Source organism: Protopterus annectens, chromosome 2.part2 (genome assembly GCF_019279795.1).
Source record: "Protopterus annectens isolate FY-2018-M chromosome 2.part2, PAN1.0, whole genome shotgun sequence".
Taxonomy (NCBI): Eukaryota; Metazoa; Chordata; order Ceratodontiformes; family Protopteridae; genus Protopterus; species Protopterus annectens.
Genome location: NC_056730.1, coordinates 152,536,552 through 152,553,421, shown reverse-complemented (window position 1 = coordinate 152,553,421; position 16,870 = coordinate 152,536,552). Strand labels below are relative to the sequence as shown.

At 44.9% G+C, this 16,870-nt stretch overlaps 1 protein-coding gene across 1 annotated transcript in view; it reads right to left on the bottom strand.

Annotated features, from left to right (window-relative positions):
* KIF2A (kinesin family member 2A) overlaps nucleotides 1–16,870 on the bottom strand; it is a 2,798,933-nt gene that overhangs the window by 2,026,184 nt on the left and 755,879 nt on the right. Inside the window, exon 5 of the mRNA XM_044063819.1 lies at nucleotides 1,966–2,088. Within this exon, the coding sequence (XP_043919754.1) occupies nucleotides 1,966–2,088 (123 nt within the window). The remainder of the gene's footprint in view (nucleotides 1–1,965; nucleotides 2,089–16,870) is intronic.

The window sequence follows — 16,870 nt, the reverse complement described above, 5'->3', positions numbered from 1 at the left end:
TAGGATTTGAGGTCGCAGTTTTGCCTTTTTTCACCCTTACCTTCTGACATACGGTAAGGTGTGCTTCATTATTTTGACAGTAAACCTATATGTATGCATGTGTGTGTATAGATCTATATATAGATCTATATATAGATCTATATATATATATATATATATATAGATATATATATATACATACATATATATATATATATACATACATATAGATATATATATATATATATATAGAGATATAGATATACACATATATATATCTTCGCATGCATACATACATACAGGTTTATATATATCTCCAGATAGTCTGCTACCATACAACACTCCTAGTTTTAAAGTAACTTTCCTGAATTGAAATTATAAAACACCGCCAAAATTAAGAAAATGGAAGTCCCTCCCTCCCAAAGGGAACCTATCTGCTCAGCAAAGGAAGCAAAGCACAAGCAGATGGTCAATCCTTGAAAGCCTAAGCGGAGCATAGTCTTCTGTGGCAGTAAAGCTCTGGAGGGCTTTGTGCCATACCTGGTCTTTTAGACAGCTGAGCTCGAGCTGCATAACAGTTTGCGCATGTGAAAGGTGCCCTGAAGCTTTGGAAGCTGGCCTGTTATAACTCTGTCAGGATATAACCCATATAGCTAAGACTACTGCAGCAGTGCAGTGATCAATAGGATGAACACCTGGAGAATCTCCACCTTACTCGGCTTAGTAAGGAGTGGTGTCAGCTCCCTTAAAATGTGAGGAGATGAAAGAATGACAGGTGAATGCCAGCGACCCTGTAATTGGGCTAGCACATGTCAGAAAAGGTCCTTCAGTGTGACAGGCATGTGCTGGGCCTGAGCCTAGCACACAATAGTACTCCTAATGTGTTTGCACCCACAAGGATAACAAATTCCACAAGATGATCATCATATGTATGCCAGTGTCTGGACTAAACCCATGGACAAAATCAGCATGGGAGAACCATATAATGTGTCCTCAACCCTACATGGCAAGTTCTGCCCAAGTCACAATGGAGCAAGGCCGGGGAATAGACATTCCCAAGTCTGAAGTTCAGCCATGGAATGCTGCCAGCAGAACATGCAAAATCATTTCATTTAAGCTACTGGGGCAATATGCTCCAGATGCAACATGTTCTCAATGTGGAAACAGAGACCCCCCCCCCCCCCCCCAACAGGGGACTTCTGAGTATACACTGTCCGTAATCACCCATCAACCAGTACAGAACACAAAACTGCTCCCTCCCTCATTAATGCAAGGTCAACTTTTTTTTTTAAGTACACCTAAAAGAATGAAGCATTATGTAATAACCTAGGTTCTAGAGCACTCACTTTCTCCAGATGATATGGCACCAACCTGGGATCCCTGCTGGGCCTTGCAATTAGCACAGACTAAAGCTGCTATCTTTCTCTCAGTGACACAGACTTCTTGTTTCTTTCTCTCTGCCTCTTCAAAGGTAGCTGTGTAAAAGCTACGGCACTTGTAACTGTGGGTCACACTGATATTCTCCCAGGAAGTATCATCTGCGCAGTTATATGTTCTGGTTTGTAATTTTTCGAGTAAGGAAACTTTTTTAGCATTTTAGGTGTCAAAAATAGGAACTTGCTTACTGTGTACACTGGGTCAAAATTAATTATGCAAGCACTGAAAAAGCAACTGCAGACGTACATTCAGCTATTAGCCCCTTAGTGCTAATACCCCCTATTAGGAGCACCCTTTTAGGGTTTTTATTATTTCTTAGGTTAAATGCTTTTCAGAGCATCACTCCAGACTTGATCAAAAATGTTCCACATTATAAATGATTCATGTACATTAATCACAGAGTCATCACCAACCCCCCCCCCCCCCCAAAAAAAAAATCTGATAAAGCAGAATGCATAAATGAAACACACACTAAAAAGTAGTATTTAAAACAGTGGCAATGAAATAACATTTGTACTGTTCTCTGTTTTACAATTACTTTTTCCTTACAAGGTGGTCCAAATTCTTTTTTCATAGCTTGGGCTGCTGGGGATATATCTGGAACGCTACCATTCTGGTGAATGGAGGAAGACTGATCTGTGATCTGACTTGGCCGTGCACGAGCTGACACAGCTGAAAAACAGAACAACAAACTACATTAAAGTCAGTACAATAAAATACTGCAACAGTACTTCCATGATCAATAACACAATTAAAAAAACAACACTGTCAGAAAAATATAACTAAAACTAATCCTACAATGGTCAGCCTAGTGCTCTCTCCTCCCATGCTAGCAATCACCAATCAAATTCTTGGATCAACTTCTTCCTGGTTTTCCTCTACAGCTACCAAGGAGTATGCTCAGCTATCTGCAATTGTTCTCTGGCGGTGATGAACATGGTAGTGTTATAAAAACTACCTGCCACTGCAGTACATGGTGAAGAGTACAATGCTACACACACACAAAAGATACCAGTTTATAAATAACACTTCCCTGAAAGTCTAACAGTGATGGTCGTCAAAATTCTGAAAATAATGAGTATGTACCCATGTGTAACACACACATTCTTTCAGCTGAACTACAAAGAGGATCTTCCTTGATTGCTGGAATCATTGGATTTATCTCCTACAAAAAACAATCTACATATTTTTCCAGAAGTTCACACACTCAGGAAGAGATGACTATCAAAGGCAAAGCACATCATGGCATTATACATCAACTACATATTTGGAATTGCCTCCATAACAGTCTCCCCGTTACTAGCAAGTACCTGCCTGCAAACCAAAAACAAAGAACATATGCTCATAAGCAAGTACTACACAGTCAGTATGCAAACCTTTGCAAGCCTAGCCAATAACTCATTCACAAGTTCCCTCCGACCTCAAGGAATTTGAGGTAGTCCAGCCAGTTATCTAGGTTAATCCTGAAGGTAGTAATGCTGCGACTTTGCTTGTTCCAGAACTAGGAGACGCGTTGAGATATGAATCTATAAAGCCACTGCATCTTATTTGTTGAGAAACAGTTCCTTTGATCTGATATTGCAATTTGTTCTGTGAAGGAACAGAAAGCCAAATAGGGTTGGATCTTTCATGATTCAAAAAATTAGACGATACCCATGGAATAATCTATAAGAAACAGTATATATACAGACTGTTTGTCTGCCTTGATAACCAAGATTTTTCATGCCATTGACCTTTTTTTTTTAGTTAGGAACATTTGAGGTCTCTCAAGTTGAATTATACATTTAGAAAAATACATTCCAAAAGGGATATTACATATTTATAATAAGTCTGATCAGATAAGAGTGAGGTGGAATTAGACTTCTTTAAATCTAGAGAAGATCCCTTTGGAAACTGCATGAGCTACACAGAATGCTTTCCTAAGTACAGCAGTGACATAAGAGTCAAAAGATAAGGAATTATCTATAAAAGTGCCAAGACCTTTTATAACACTGACTGACTGGAGGGAAGCTTGTCACCTATATAGTATGGGAAATGTTTTGTTTACAAACATGAACTATGCTATACTTTTTCACATTCAACATGAGACCACTGTCCTCATTCTACCAACTGTTAACATGGTCTTAACCCTGTTGGAGCAACTGCGAGTCAGTGGAAGATCGAATGACAAACTCCCAATTTACAATAATCTGCAAACTTAAGAGAACCACTTATCAGCGTCACAGCTAAAAAGGTAACATGCATCTACTGAATTAGTGATTTCACCTCCATACACCTACCAGCTGCCCCTTGCCACTAACAAATGCACTACTGCAAATTAAGACCAAGGAACAGCTGTTAGCCTCATTGCTGGCAAATATAAAAGCATACACTTGCCAAGCTTGCAGAGATTCCAACATCTACAGCCCACGAGAGGAGATAAAGTACAGTTTTGTACCTACCATAAATGTAGATGTTCGAGTGCTAATACAGCTGCAGTCATAAAGTACAGTTTTGTACCTACCATAAATGTAGATGTTCGAGTGCTAATACAGCTGCAGTCATAAAGTACAGTTTTGTACCTACCATAAATGTAGATGTCCGATAGATATGCAACTGCAGTCCTGACATATGGGTTGTCCTGCCTCAGGCAGCCCTTCGGTCGGCCGGATTCCAAAGTCTGGGTCCGGCATCGGCTGATGTCACCTCTTCCCCGACGTCAGAGCGGCTGGAGTATAAAAGCATCAGCCGATGCCATCTTCTTCAGTGTTTCTTGCCCCAGATGCCAGGTGCCCTCCAAGGAAGGCTAAATTTAGAGAATGGATAAAAATTCCAGACATGCACAACAGTAATAAACAGATACACCATAACAGATATCCCCAGCTAATTTGAAAAAGGGGGAGTGGACCCAAAAAAGAGAGTTACAGAGGGGTAGGAGGGAGGGAAAACCTGACTGCAGTTGCATATCTATTGGACATCTACATTTATGGTAGGTACAAAACTGTACTATGTCCTTCAAGAATGCAACTGCAGTCCTGACATATAGGTTGAATACCATAGCCAAGCTGGGGGTGGTAGGATCTAAGAAAGGGATGGTGTAGCTAAAATGCCCTGCAGGACTGCCAAAGCAAAGCCTGCTCGGGATCTGGAGTACAAAGGCAGGTTGTAGTGTTTGGTAAATGTATGCACGGAGCTCCATGTAGCAGCCTCTAGAATGTCCTTTGTAGCCACTCCTCTTAGAAAGGCTGTGGATGTGGCTATAGCTCTGGTGGAGTGTGGCCTAATATTGGCTGGCACACCTTTTCCATGGAAAGAGTAACAGAATCTGATGCAGTGTCCAATCCATTTTGAAATTGTTTGTTTGGAGATTGCCTTTCCTTGCACTCCAGCAGCATAGGCTACAAATAGTTGATCAGACTTTCTGGTGGTCTTTGTTCTGTCCAAGTAGTAGCGTAATTGTCTGTGTATGTCCAAAGTGTGCAGCAACTTTTCCCCCTTATTTTGAGGATTGGGAAAGAAAGGAGGCAGGTGAATTGCTTGATTTAGAGACACCCTGGATATCACTTTTGGCATGAATGAAGCACTGGTTCTTAGAGAAACTCTGTCCTGACGAAAAATGAGAAAGGGAGGTACTGCCATGAAGGCCTGTATCTCCGAGACTCTTCTTGCTAAGGTAACTGCCAACAGGAAAACCATTTTCCAGGAGAGAAATTGCATTTCTGAAGATGCTGCTGGTTCAAAAGGAGGAAGAGTTAATTTTTCCAAGACGTAATTGAGGTCCCATGCAGGTATTGGTGGTTTTCCGGGAGGTTTGATATTCTTTATCCCTCTTAGAAACTGTCTTAGCAAGGGATGCGAAAACACAGGTGGGTCACAGTTGTATTTTGCTGAGATTGCTGAAGCGTGAATTTTTATGGAAGAATATGAGAGGCCACTATGAAACATTTCTGCCAAGTATTCTAATATCTGTGGTATGCTCATTACTGATGCATCCTGACCCTTGTTGGCATTTCAGATGATGAATCTCTTCCACTTGGCTGAATAGGTTTTTCTGGTGGAAGGTCTGCGCGCTTCCAGCAAGATTTCTTGTACTTTTTTGGAAAGAGATATGGGTGAAAGTCATGGGACCCTCAAGCTGTCAGCTGCAATGTTTGCAGGTTTTGATGAACAGTCCTGTAATTGTGCTGAGTTAGAAGTAGAGGCCATTGAGGCAAGGGCCACGGTTTGGTGTGAGTTATGCTCAGTAGCAATGGATACCAGTGCTGCCTTGGCCAGTCTGGAGCTATCAAAATTCCTTTTGGTTGTTCTGCTTTGATCTTCAGTAACACCTTGGTCAGTAATGGTAGAGGAGGGAATGCATAAACTGTTAGGAAATTCCAGCTGAAGGAGAGAGCATTCGTTCTCCAGGCTAGAGGATGGTGCGTCCTTGAACACAACTTCTCCAGGTGATGATTGAGGTGAGGAGCAAAGAGATCTATGTCCGGTCTTCCCCATGCACTTGTTATTTGTGAGAAAATGTGTGGATGCAGCATCCATTTGTGTGGATCCAAGAAATTTCTGCTCAGCCTGTCCGACAGAACATTGTCCCTGCCTGGAACAAACTGGGATTGCAAGTGGATGTTCAGATTCAGGGACTTTTCCCAAAGAGTCATTGTTAGTCTGCAGAGGGGGTAAGAGTGAGTGCCTCCCTGCTTGTTTATATACCACATGACAGTGGTGTTGTCTGTCCTTATTAGCAGATGACCTTGTTGAAGGGATTTCCCGAAAGCCTCGATTGCATGTATCACTGCCAACATCTCTTTTTGATTTATGTGCAGATGCATTTCCAAGGGAATCCATTGCCCTTGAATGCATCTGCCCTCCATGTGCGACCCCATCCATGATCTGAGGCATCTGCTGTAATGGTTTGACTTGTTGAAAGACATGCCTTGGTTTAAATGACTTGCTTGAGCCCACCACAAAAATTCCCTTTGCAGGCATGGAATGAGTGGTATTACGTCTTCTAGATTGTGGCTGTGTTGAGACCATAAGCTTTTTAGGTACCATTGTAACTTTCTCATGTGTAGTCTTGCCAGAAGTACCAGAAGAATGCAAGATGCCATGAACCCCAGGGCCTGCAAGATTTTCCTTGCGGTCAGCTGGGTGAGCTTTGCTAGGCTTTTGAAGTAATCTGGTAAATGCTCTTGCTTCTCCTCTGTGAGGAAAGCCATTTGAGATTGTGTGTCCAATTTGGCTCCTAGAAAAATAATCTGTTGGGATGGCAGTAGTCTTGATTTTTGAATGTTGACTGTGTATCCCAAAGCCTGTAGTAATTGAATGACATAGTCCAAGTCTCTTATCAAGGTTTCTTTGCTGTCTGCTTGTATAAGGCAGTCGTCCAGGTAAGGGTATATTTGAATCCCCTGGAGCCTGCAATGTGCAACTACTGATGCCAGGCATTTCGTGAATACTCTGGGCGCAGTAGATAAGCCAAACGGCAATGCTGAGAATTGATAATGCTCTGACCCTGCAAGAAATCTGAGGTATCTTCTGCAACTGTGTCTGATTGGGACATGCAGGTATGCCTCCTTGAGGTCCAGAGTAACCAGCCAAGACCCCTTGCCCAGCATGGGAAGGAGTTGCTGTAAAGTCAGCATTTTGAATTTTGGCACAATGAGAAAAGTGTATAGAGCGGACAAGTCCAGTATAGGTCTCCATTGCTTTTCTTTTCTCGGAACAAGGAACAGTCTTGAATAGAATCCCTGGCCTTGTTCCTGAGGAGGAACCATTTCTATTGCTTTTATTTGTAACAGCTTTGAAACTTGTATGAGTGCCTCTGCCCTTTGATTTTGTGGCAGATTTGGCTTGCCTTGTCTCGTTGATAAGGTGCTGAAGTGGAACCTGTAACCTTTGTCTACTATGTCCAGAATCCATTTGTCCTTGGTTAAAATGTGCCAGTTTTTTGAGAATAAGGATAATTTTCCGCCTAGAGGTGCTTCTCTTTGAGCCTTGGTCGGCGAAGTGAAAGTCAAGTCATTGTGATTGTCCCTGTGGTGCAGCTGAACTCCCTGCGCCACTTCTCTGATTTGGTGGTTGCCATTGGCGGCCCCTGTAGGAGCCTCGGTATTGCCCTCTGCCTCGAGCACGCATGTTTTTTCCCCTTTGAAACTTGTCAGTGTCTGGAAAGGACCAATTCTTTGAAGGCCAATTCCTGCTGAATCTGGGTGGCTGAACCTGAAGGAAATCCTTGATTGTCTGTACTGATTTAGCCTTTTCCTCAATAGACTTCAACACATCCTGTGCAGCAGCACCAAAAAGCTTCTGTTTTTCCAGAGGTGCATCTAGGAGCTTTACTTTAACATGGTCTGGCAGTGGCTGTTCTTTCAGCCAAGCATGTCTACGTATAACGGCCCCTGTCATAGCTGCCCTACATGAAGCTTCCAATGCATCATAACCACACTGAAGAAAATGATTGCTAACCTGCTGAGTGTTATGAACCAAATCCTGCAATGCCTTTCTATCTATAGGCTCAGGAGAGGCTAACTTTTTCTGCAAATCATCCATTAAGTAATCCTGGTACTGAAACATATGAAAGACAGTTAAGTGACCTCATGGCAAGGGTGGATGAGGTATAAACTTTTTTGCCCCATCTCTCCAGGGACCTTGATTCCCTGTCTGCGGGCAAAGGGTTTTTGGCCAAGGAAGTAGCCACTCCTTTGGGCCCCTGAGAAATAGTTTCTAGATCCACAGAGTGGGCCTTAAAGAGATGCTTGTGAGTTTCAGGAACCCAGTAATATCTGTCTGGCTTGACAAGAGCAGGAGGGAGAGAATCAGGGGAAGCACTGGAGTCTGAGTATACATCATCCAAGACATCCAACACTGGAGGAATAGCTAAAGGTCTGTGCTGGGGTAACTTGAGGAAGGTACGTAGCCTTTTCCTGGAGTCAGAAAATTCCTGACCCTGCCACTGAAAATGTTCTCTCATGGAGTGGAGAACTTCTCCGAAAGAAATATCCTCTGGAGGAGAGGCAGAAGGAATTGATTCCTCAGCATCAGAGTCCTCGTAGGCCTGTAAGGATTCTTCCTGGGTATCTGAGTGCTCTGAATCCCTAGAGGCTTCATCCGAAGAGAGGGTATCTGTCTGCTCAATCCTAGGCCTTTTATCTGCAGGAGGCTGAGAACCTCTGTCTGGATGCGACTGAGAACCACTGATTAGAGAGATTAAATCTGCAGCTAGGGTCATGATCTGTTTATCAGAAGAGGGGCCCTGGGAGAAAGTTTTAGGAGGATGGGCCTTAGCCTGGCTGGCAGCCTTAGCACGTGTGTAGGACTTGATGGACATGGAGACCGGAGGCCTAGCTGCCCCACGTGCAGGAGTAACTTTATCCACTGGCATGGTGTCAGGTAAATCTTGAGCTTCGGTTTTGGGAGGAAAATCAACAACCGGCACCGGGGAAACCTCCAGGACCGAAGTACGCGGTAAAGCGGAGTTGTCGGCCTGGAGCGGTAGAATTACCGCCTCCGAAGAGACCGATGCACTCGCGGAAGGCTTAGGCGTGGTATCGGTGGACGACACAGGCCGAGGATGTCGGTCCCGGTCCTTGCGTTTTTTGGAAATATGTGCTGTCGGTTGTTCCGACGGCATGATATAAGTGTAATTTTCGCCAAAAAAGTCTTCGGCAAATTCTGCCCGGCGCCTGAGTGTGCAATTATTAAAGCAAGCACAGGCAGCACAGGCCGAGACATCGTGGTCTGGGCCCAGGCAGGGAAGGCAGCAAGAATGGAAGTCCTTATTAGGTATTTGTTTACCACAAGACAAACAATTATTAACCTTTTCAATTTTTTCTGACATCGGCTGAGGCAAGAAAAAAGTTCCCCAACGGGGTACTTAGCTTTTTGATGACTTCGGTAACTGAAAACACAGGAGCTGACCGACCGGCACTTGCGAACTGCTTCTGCTTCGGGCACCGCGTGGCAAGAAAGAGTGAAGAAGATGGTGTCGGCTGATGCTTTTATACCCCAACCGCTCTGACGTCGGGGAAGAGGCGACATCAGCCGACGCCGGACCCAGACTTTGGAATCCGGCCGACCGAAGGGCTGCCTGAGGCAGGACAACCCATATGTCAGGACTGCAGTTGCATTCTTGAAGGACATCAGATGGGTTTTCCTGCCGTCAGGCGGGTCCTCAGTCGGCCGAATTCCAAAGTCTAGGTCCGGCGTCGGTTGTCGTCGCTTCCTCCCTGACGTCAGTGCGACAGGGGTATAAAAAATCCAGCCGACGCCATTTTCTTCAGTTTTTCTTGCCCCAGACGTCAGGTGCACCCAGAAGGAAGGCAAAACATAAAATTATGTAATAATGCAATGCAATATAATCAAAAAACAGTAGTTGCAAGCAAATACACCATAAAAGAATACCCCTAGAGGGGAAGGAGGGAGGGAAACCTGGACTGCAGCTGTATTAGCACTCGAACATCTACATTTATGGTAGGTACAAAACTGTACTATGTTCATCGTGCATACAGCTGCAGTCATAACAGATGGGTAGAATCCCAAAGCTAAAAAAGGGGTGGTAGGGACTAGGTGGAATTAGGAGGAGCCAGGATGCCCTGCAAGACTGCAGTGGCAAAGCCTGCTCTAGATTTGGAGTATAATGGTAGGTGATAGTGCTTGGAGAAGGTATGTACGGAACTCCAAGTGGCAGCTTCCAAAATATCTTTGGTAGGAACCTCCCTGAGGAAAGCTGCAGAGGTAGCTGTGGCCCTTGTGGAGTGAGATCTGATGCCTGCAGGTACAGATTTACCATGAAAAGAGTAACAAAAGCATATGCTGTGGGCTATCCACTTTGAGATTGTCTGTTTGGAAATAGGCTTCCCTTGAGCTCCTGCAGCATAGGACACAGAGTTGCTCTGATTTTCTGAAAGGCTTTGTTCTGTCCAAATAATAAAGCAGCTGTCTGTGAATGTCCAAGGAATGTAGCAGTCTTTCCCCTTTGTTTTGAGGATTAGGGTAGAAGGTAGGTAAGTGGATAGCCTGATTCAAGGCTACCCTGGATACTACCTTTGGAATAAAGGACGGATTGGTTCGTAAGGTAACTCTGTCTTGATGGAAAATGATGAAAGGCTGCACAGCCATGAGGGCTTGTAGTTCCGAAACCCTGCGAGCTGAAGTGATTGCCAGGAGGAAGGCTGTTTTCCAAGACAAGTACTGTAGTTCTGTTGAAGCAGCTGGCTCAAAAGGAAGCAAAGTCTGTTTTTCTAGCATGAAATTGAGGTCCCAAGCAGGTACTAGTTGTTTCCTTGGGGGTTTTATATTCTTAGCCCCTCTGAGGAACTGTCTTAAGAGGGGGTGAGAGAATAAAGGAGGATCAGTGTTGTATTTTGCAGAAATGGCTGAGGCATGGATTTTGATGGAGGAGAATTAAAGTCCATTGCTTAGCATCTCAGCTAGGTACTGTAATATTTGGGGTAAATTTAGTATTCCTGGATTCTGACCCTTTTTCTCATTCCAGGCACAAAACCGTTTCCATTTTGCAGAGTAGGCTTTTCTTGTAGAAGGTCTTCTGGCCTCCAAAATGACATCCTGCGCCTCCTTGGAGAGTAGGGCCTGTTATGAATTTAAGGAATCTTCGATGCGGCTAGATTGAGTGTTTTCAGCTGACTGTGTAGAGTTTTGAAGTTGTGCTGAGTCAGTAGAAGAGGCATTAGAGGCAGGATCCATGGTGGGGAATGAGTCAGGCTTTTCAGGAGTGGGTACCAGTGTTGTTCTGGCCAGTCTGGAGCAATGAGAATCATCTTTGGTCTGTCTGCTCTGGTTTTTAATAGAACTTTGGGCAGCAGAGAGAGAGAGGTGGAAAGGCATAAATTGTCATTGTTGCCCAACTGAAGGAGAGTGCGTCCACCTTCCAGGCCTGTGGATGAAAGGTCCTTGAGCAGAATTTTGCCAATTGGTGATTTCTGTGGGAGGCAAAGAGATCTATGTCTGGCCTTCCCCATGCTTGAATTATCCTTGTGAAAACTTGAGGATGCAACTTCCATTCGTGTGGATCTGTCATATTTCTGCTTAAGTTGTCTGCCAGTGTGTTTTCCTTGCCTGGCAGGTACTGTGCTTGAAGCTCGATTTGTAATTCTAGAGCCATGTTCCAAAGAGACATGGCTTGCCTGCATAGGGGGTATGGAATGGGTACCTCCCTGTTTGTTTATGTACCACATTACTGTGGTGTTGTCCGTCCTTATCAATAGCTGGCCTGGATGCAGTAGGTCCTTGAAAGCTATAACAGCATTTATTACTGCTAGCATTTCCTTCTGACTGATGTGTAGCTGCTTTTCTTTTTGGGACCATTTTCCCTGAATGCACCGATCTGTCATGTGCGCCCCCCAGGCTTAGTCCGAGGCGTCTGTTGTGATTATTTGATTTGCTTGAGGCTTGCAGAATGGGAGACCTGCGTTTCTTTGGCATGCTTGAGCCCACCACAGAAATTCCTTTTGAAGGCATGGAATCAGTGGTATAATTGTTTCCAAACTGTGGCTGTGTTGAGACCATATGTTTTTCAGGAACCATTGAAGTTTCCTCATATGCAGCTTTGCACACGGGATTAGTAGGATGCAAGATGCCATGAATCCCAGAGCCTGCAGGATTTTCCTTGCAGTCAGCCTGGTGAAAGTTACCAGTTTTTTGAAGTATTGAGATAGTTGCCCTTGTTTCTCTGGCGTGAGGTAGGCCATCTGGGTGTTTGTATCCAAGCTGGCACCCAGGAAAATTATTGTTTGAGGTCCAATGTTACCAGCCAAGACTCCTTGTCCAGCATGGGAAGAAGCTGCTGTAATGTGAGCATCTTCAATTTTGGTACGAGTAAAAAAGTGTTTAGGATGGATAGGTCCAAAATAGGTCTCCAATCTTTTCCCTTCCTTGGTACCAGGAATAGTCCTGAATAAAAACCTTGACCCTGTTCTTGTACAGGTACCTCTTGAATAGCTTTCATGTCCATGAGATCTGAAATTTGTTTCTGTGCCTCTGCCCTTTGATTGTGTGGCAGGTTTGGCATGCCTCTCATTTTTGGAAGGGTGTGAAAGTGAAATCTGTAGCCTCTGTCTATAATGTCCAGGATCCATTTGTCTTTTGTGACAATATGCCAATTTTTTGAAAATAATGCCAGTTTTCTGTCTAAAGGTGCTGCCATTTGAGCCTTGCTTGGCATGCAAAGGGGAAAGTCATTGGTTCTGCTTTCTGAATGGCTGTGAACTATCCTCACCACTTCTTTGTGTGGGTGCTTGCCATAGTCTGCCTCTAAATGATCCTTGAGATTGCCCTCTGCCCCTCAGGCGCCTGTATCTACCTCTTTAGGGTCTGTCCGTGGCTGGAAAGGACCAATTTTTAGAAGGCCAGTTTCTACTGAAACGTGGAGGTTGTACCTGTAGGAAATCTTTTACTGTTTGCATTGATTTTGCCTTCTCCTCCATTTTCTTTAATACCTCCTCAGCTTTAACACCAAACAATACATCTTTTTGCAGAGGGGCATCTAGCAATTTGGCTTTGACATGATCTGGTAAGATTTGCTCTTTGAGCCAGGCATGCCTACACGTATGACTGATCCTGTAACAGCAGCTCTACATGAGGCCTCTAAAGCATCAAAACCACATTGCGAGGTACGTTTACCCACTTGTTCTGCACTATGTATCAAATCCTGCAACTCCTTCAAGTCTGGTTGTTCAGGTTGTGACATTGTGTTTCTCAACTGTGATAACAGAAATTGTTGGTACTTTACCATATGGAACTGACAGTTTAATGCCCTCATGGTTAAGGTGACCGAGGTGTAAACCTCCCCCCCCCCCACCTCTCTAAAGCTCTGGAATCTCTCTCTGAAGGTAATGGATTTTTAGCAGTGGAGGCCTTAATTCCCTTGGGACCCTGTGATATAGTTTCTGGGTCAGCCGCATGGCTTTTGTGTAGGAATTGGTGTGAGTCAGGAACCCGGTAATACCTGTCAGGCTTGACTGGAGCTAGAGGTAAAGAATCTGGGTTAAGGCAGGCCTCTGAATACACGTCATCTAGAATGTCTAAGACAGGAGGTATAGCCAGAGGCCTGTGCTGAGGGAGCAAGAGGAAATCTCTAAACCTTTTCTTGGAGTCTGAGTACTCTTGGCCTTCCCAGTGGAAGTGTTCCCTCAAGGTATGTAAGGTTTCCCCAAAAGAGTAATCCTCGGGGGGGGGGGGACAGAGGGAATTGACTCCTCTGCATCAGAATCTTCAAAAGGGGAGTAAGAATGTTCCTGGTCTTCAGAATGTTCTGAAATAATGGAGGCCTGGTCTGAGGAGGGGGATTCTTCCTCCACTCTGGGACTTTTGTCGGGGGGGGGGGTTGAGAACCCCTAATAAGAGTAATCAATTCCTCAGCCATTTTCAGCATCTGCTTTTTAGGCATGGGGCCTTGAGACGGGCCCTGTGGAGCTTGTTTTTTAGAATGCATGGCTGATTTAGACTTGGTGAAAGCCTTGATGGAAAAAGAAGAGGAAGGCCTGTAGACACCTTGAGAGGTGGCAGGTCTATCTAACCTCTGAGTTTCACCACCAATAGTGGCTTCGGTATCTGTAGTCGGGGTGTGGGCCGAACAGCCTGCGACCTCGGGCACAGAAGACACCACCAATGAAGTGTCGTCGGTAGTCAGGGGCTGCGTAGGTGCCTCACTGAGAACCGGAGCACCTGTAGTCGGTTTTGGCGTGGTGTCGGTAGAAGTTGCGGACCTCGTATGTCGGTCCTTATCTTTGCGCCTTTTACTTATCACTAGAGTCGGAGTATCTGACGACATAATGTAATTAAACTTTTGCCAAAATAGTGTTGGGCGAACTCCTCCCGACGCTTAGTAGTGCGTCTGTTGAATGTAGCACAAAAACGACAGGCCGAGACGTCGTGGTCTGGGCCTAGGCAAGGAATGCAGAGGGAATGAAAATCCTTATGCGGTATTTGCTTCCCACAAGAAATGCAATTATTAACTTTGTCTGACATCGGTCTGAGGCAAGAAAAATTTCCCCAACGGGGTACTTAGCTTTCAAGAAGACTTTGGTTGAAAAATATTCGTAATCTCAGGAGCTGGTCGACCGGCACTTGCGAACTGCTTCTGCTTCGGGCACCGCGCGGCAAGAAAGACTGAAGAAAATGGCGTTGGCTGGATCTTTTATACCCCTGTCGCACTGACGTCAGGGAGGAAGCAACGACAACCGATGCCGGACCTAGACTTTGGAATTCGGCCGACCGAGGACCCGCCTGACGGCAGGAAAACCCATCTGTTATGACTGCAGCTGTATGCACGATGAACATCCATCTACAATGGTACAGCATCAGGGTATTCCTGACTTGTTAACGAAGATCCTCTTCATAGATAAAAATGATACGGTAAGAACACATCTGTTATAGCAAACATTAAGCCACCATACTGAAGTCTCAAGACTCCTAAAGCAGTAAAACCATCCTGGAGGAAGGATCCAGAAAGTCACACAAGGACCAGAAAGAAGGTGGAGTACTAAGAAACACCAAAGGTAAAACGGGCTCAACTCTAGAAGGGACAGCTGCAGATCCATAGCTGAGGTGATAGCCTGTTAAGGGCAAAGCAAGCAAGCACTGGAGATACCTACACTTAGAGCAGTGGGCAAGACTGCAGGTTGGGCCAGCTGGTGAAATACCTGATGGCACTGATGAACCAATCAACCTCACTCCAGGAGGGTAAGTGAATGAAATCCTCTTGCTCTTCCAGCAATGAACTACAGGACACCAAGGAAGACACCCCCCAGAACACAAGTGAGCAACACTTCAACAATCCACTTAGGTCCAGAATTCGTAACAGAAATTGGAGAAGAAACACCTACAAAAAGACATGGTTTGCGTTTTCAGGAAAAAAGGGCAACAGAAGGAGGGGCAAAAGACTGCCTTCTGAGAGGGCAATGAAGAGGAGTTTCTTCCTTTAAAGGGCCAAAAGGATACTCCCTTTGGCCCCATGCACTGGACACCTGAAGGAGGCAGTTTTACAAGGAGTGAAATGGCAGTCTACAGAACGCGTGTGTCAAAAGGCTAGAGGATCCCACATCGACAGGACAACTGCTTGAAATAAAAGGTCAAGACTCCACAATAAAGGATCTCTAAAGAGGACAAGGGGATGACAACAAAGTGGTCCTAAAAGCCCATTCTGACCCCCAACACCAGATGCTTCCCATAAGACGGGCAAGAGTGTTCCCCCCTTGCCTGTAAAGGGCAATCCTACAGCCGCTGGGAATGTGACTATCCCCTAGTCCTTAATGGCTGTTGGTGTAGCACCAGAGGGACTTGGGGGGTAACAGGTCTACAGAATCATGACCAGCCACAGCTGAATCACTTATTCTCAGCTTTATTCCTTCTTGCAGATGGGGGAATGTGGAACCAAGGAGACTGGCTAAGTACAGTTGTGTACACTTGCCATAAATGTAGATGTTAGAGTGTATTCACTGTTGCAGTCATCACACTTGGGTTATCTGCCTGCAGGTAGCCCTCAGTCAGCCCGAATACCAGAGACTTAGTATTTCTGCATTGGTTGTTGTCGCTTCAGGACTGACATTAGGTCGTCAGGGGTATAAAAACAGGCAGCCGACGCCATTATATCAGTTTTTCTTGCCCTAAATAGGGAGCTAAGTTATGGTGGGAAAACACCACCAGTAAAAAGTAAATACCAATAGCCCTGTAAGGGGTGAATAATAGACAGAAGAGAGAGAAAAGGGGGCTGGAGGGAGGGAAACCAGGACTGCAATAGTGAATACACTCGAGCATCTACATTTATGGTAAGTGTACACAACAGTACTATGTTCTTCGTGTTTCACTGTTGCAGTCATTACACTTGGGTTGATTCCCAAAGCTGAAGAATGGGTGGAGGCAGTCAAGAAGCGTTGGGGTTGGCTAGAATGCCCTGCAGGACTGCTGTTGCAAAACCCACCCTGGACTTGGAAAAGATAGTGGTAATATTTGCTGAAGGTGTGAACAGAACTCCAGGTAGCAGCTTCCAGAATGTCCCTGCTAGGGACTCCCCAGAGGAATGCTGTAGAAGTTGCCTAGTGGAATGCGTTCTGACCCCCTGAGGGGTTGGCTTCCCATGGTGTTTGTAGCAGAAATGGATACACTGTGCTATCCATTTAGAAATGGATTGTTTTGAAATTGCCTTGCCCTCTGCCCCGGTGCAAAACTTACTAGTAAATGGTCAGATTTCCTGAATGAATTACTCCTATCAAGGTAGAATCGGAGATGTTTATGCACATCTAAGGATAGCTGGATCATTTCCCCTTTGTTTTGAGGATAAGGGAAGACGGTTGGCAAATGGAAAGATTGGTTGAGAGTCACACTGGACACCACTTTAGGCATAAAGGAAGGGTTAGTCCTGAGGAAGATCTTGTCAGCATGAAAAATAATGAAGGGCTCCCACAGCCATAAGTGCTTGTAGCTCAGACACTCCTAGCTAAAGTGATGGCCAGAAGCAAAGCTGTTT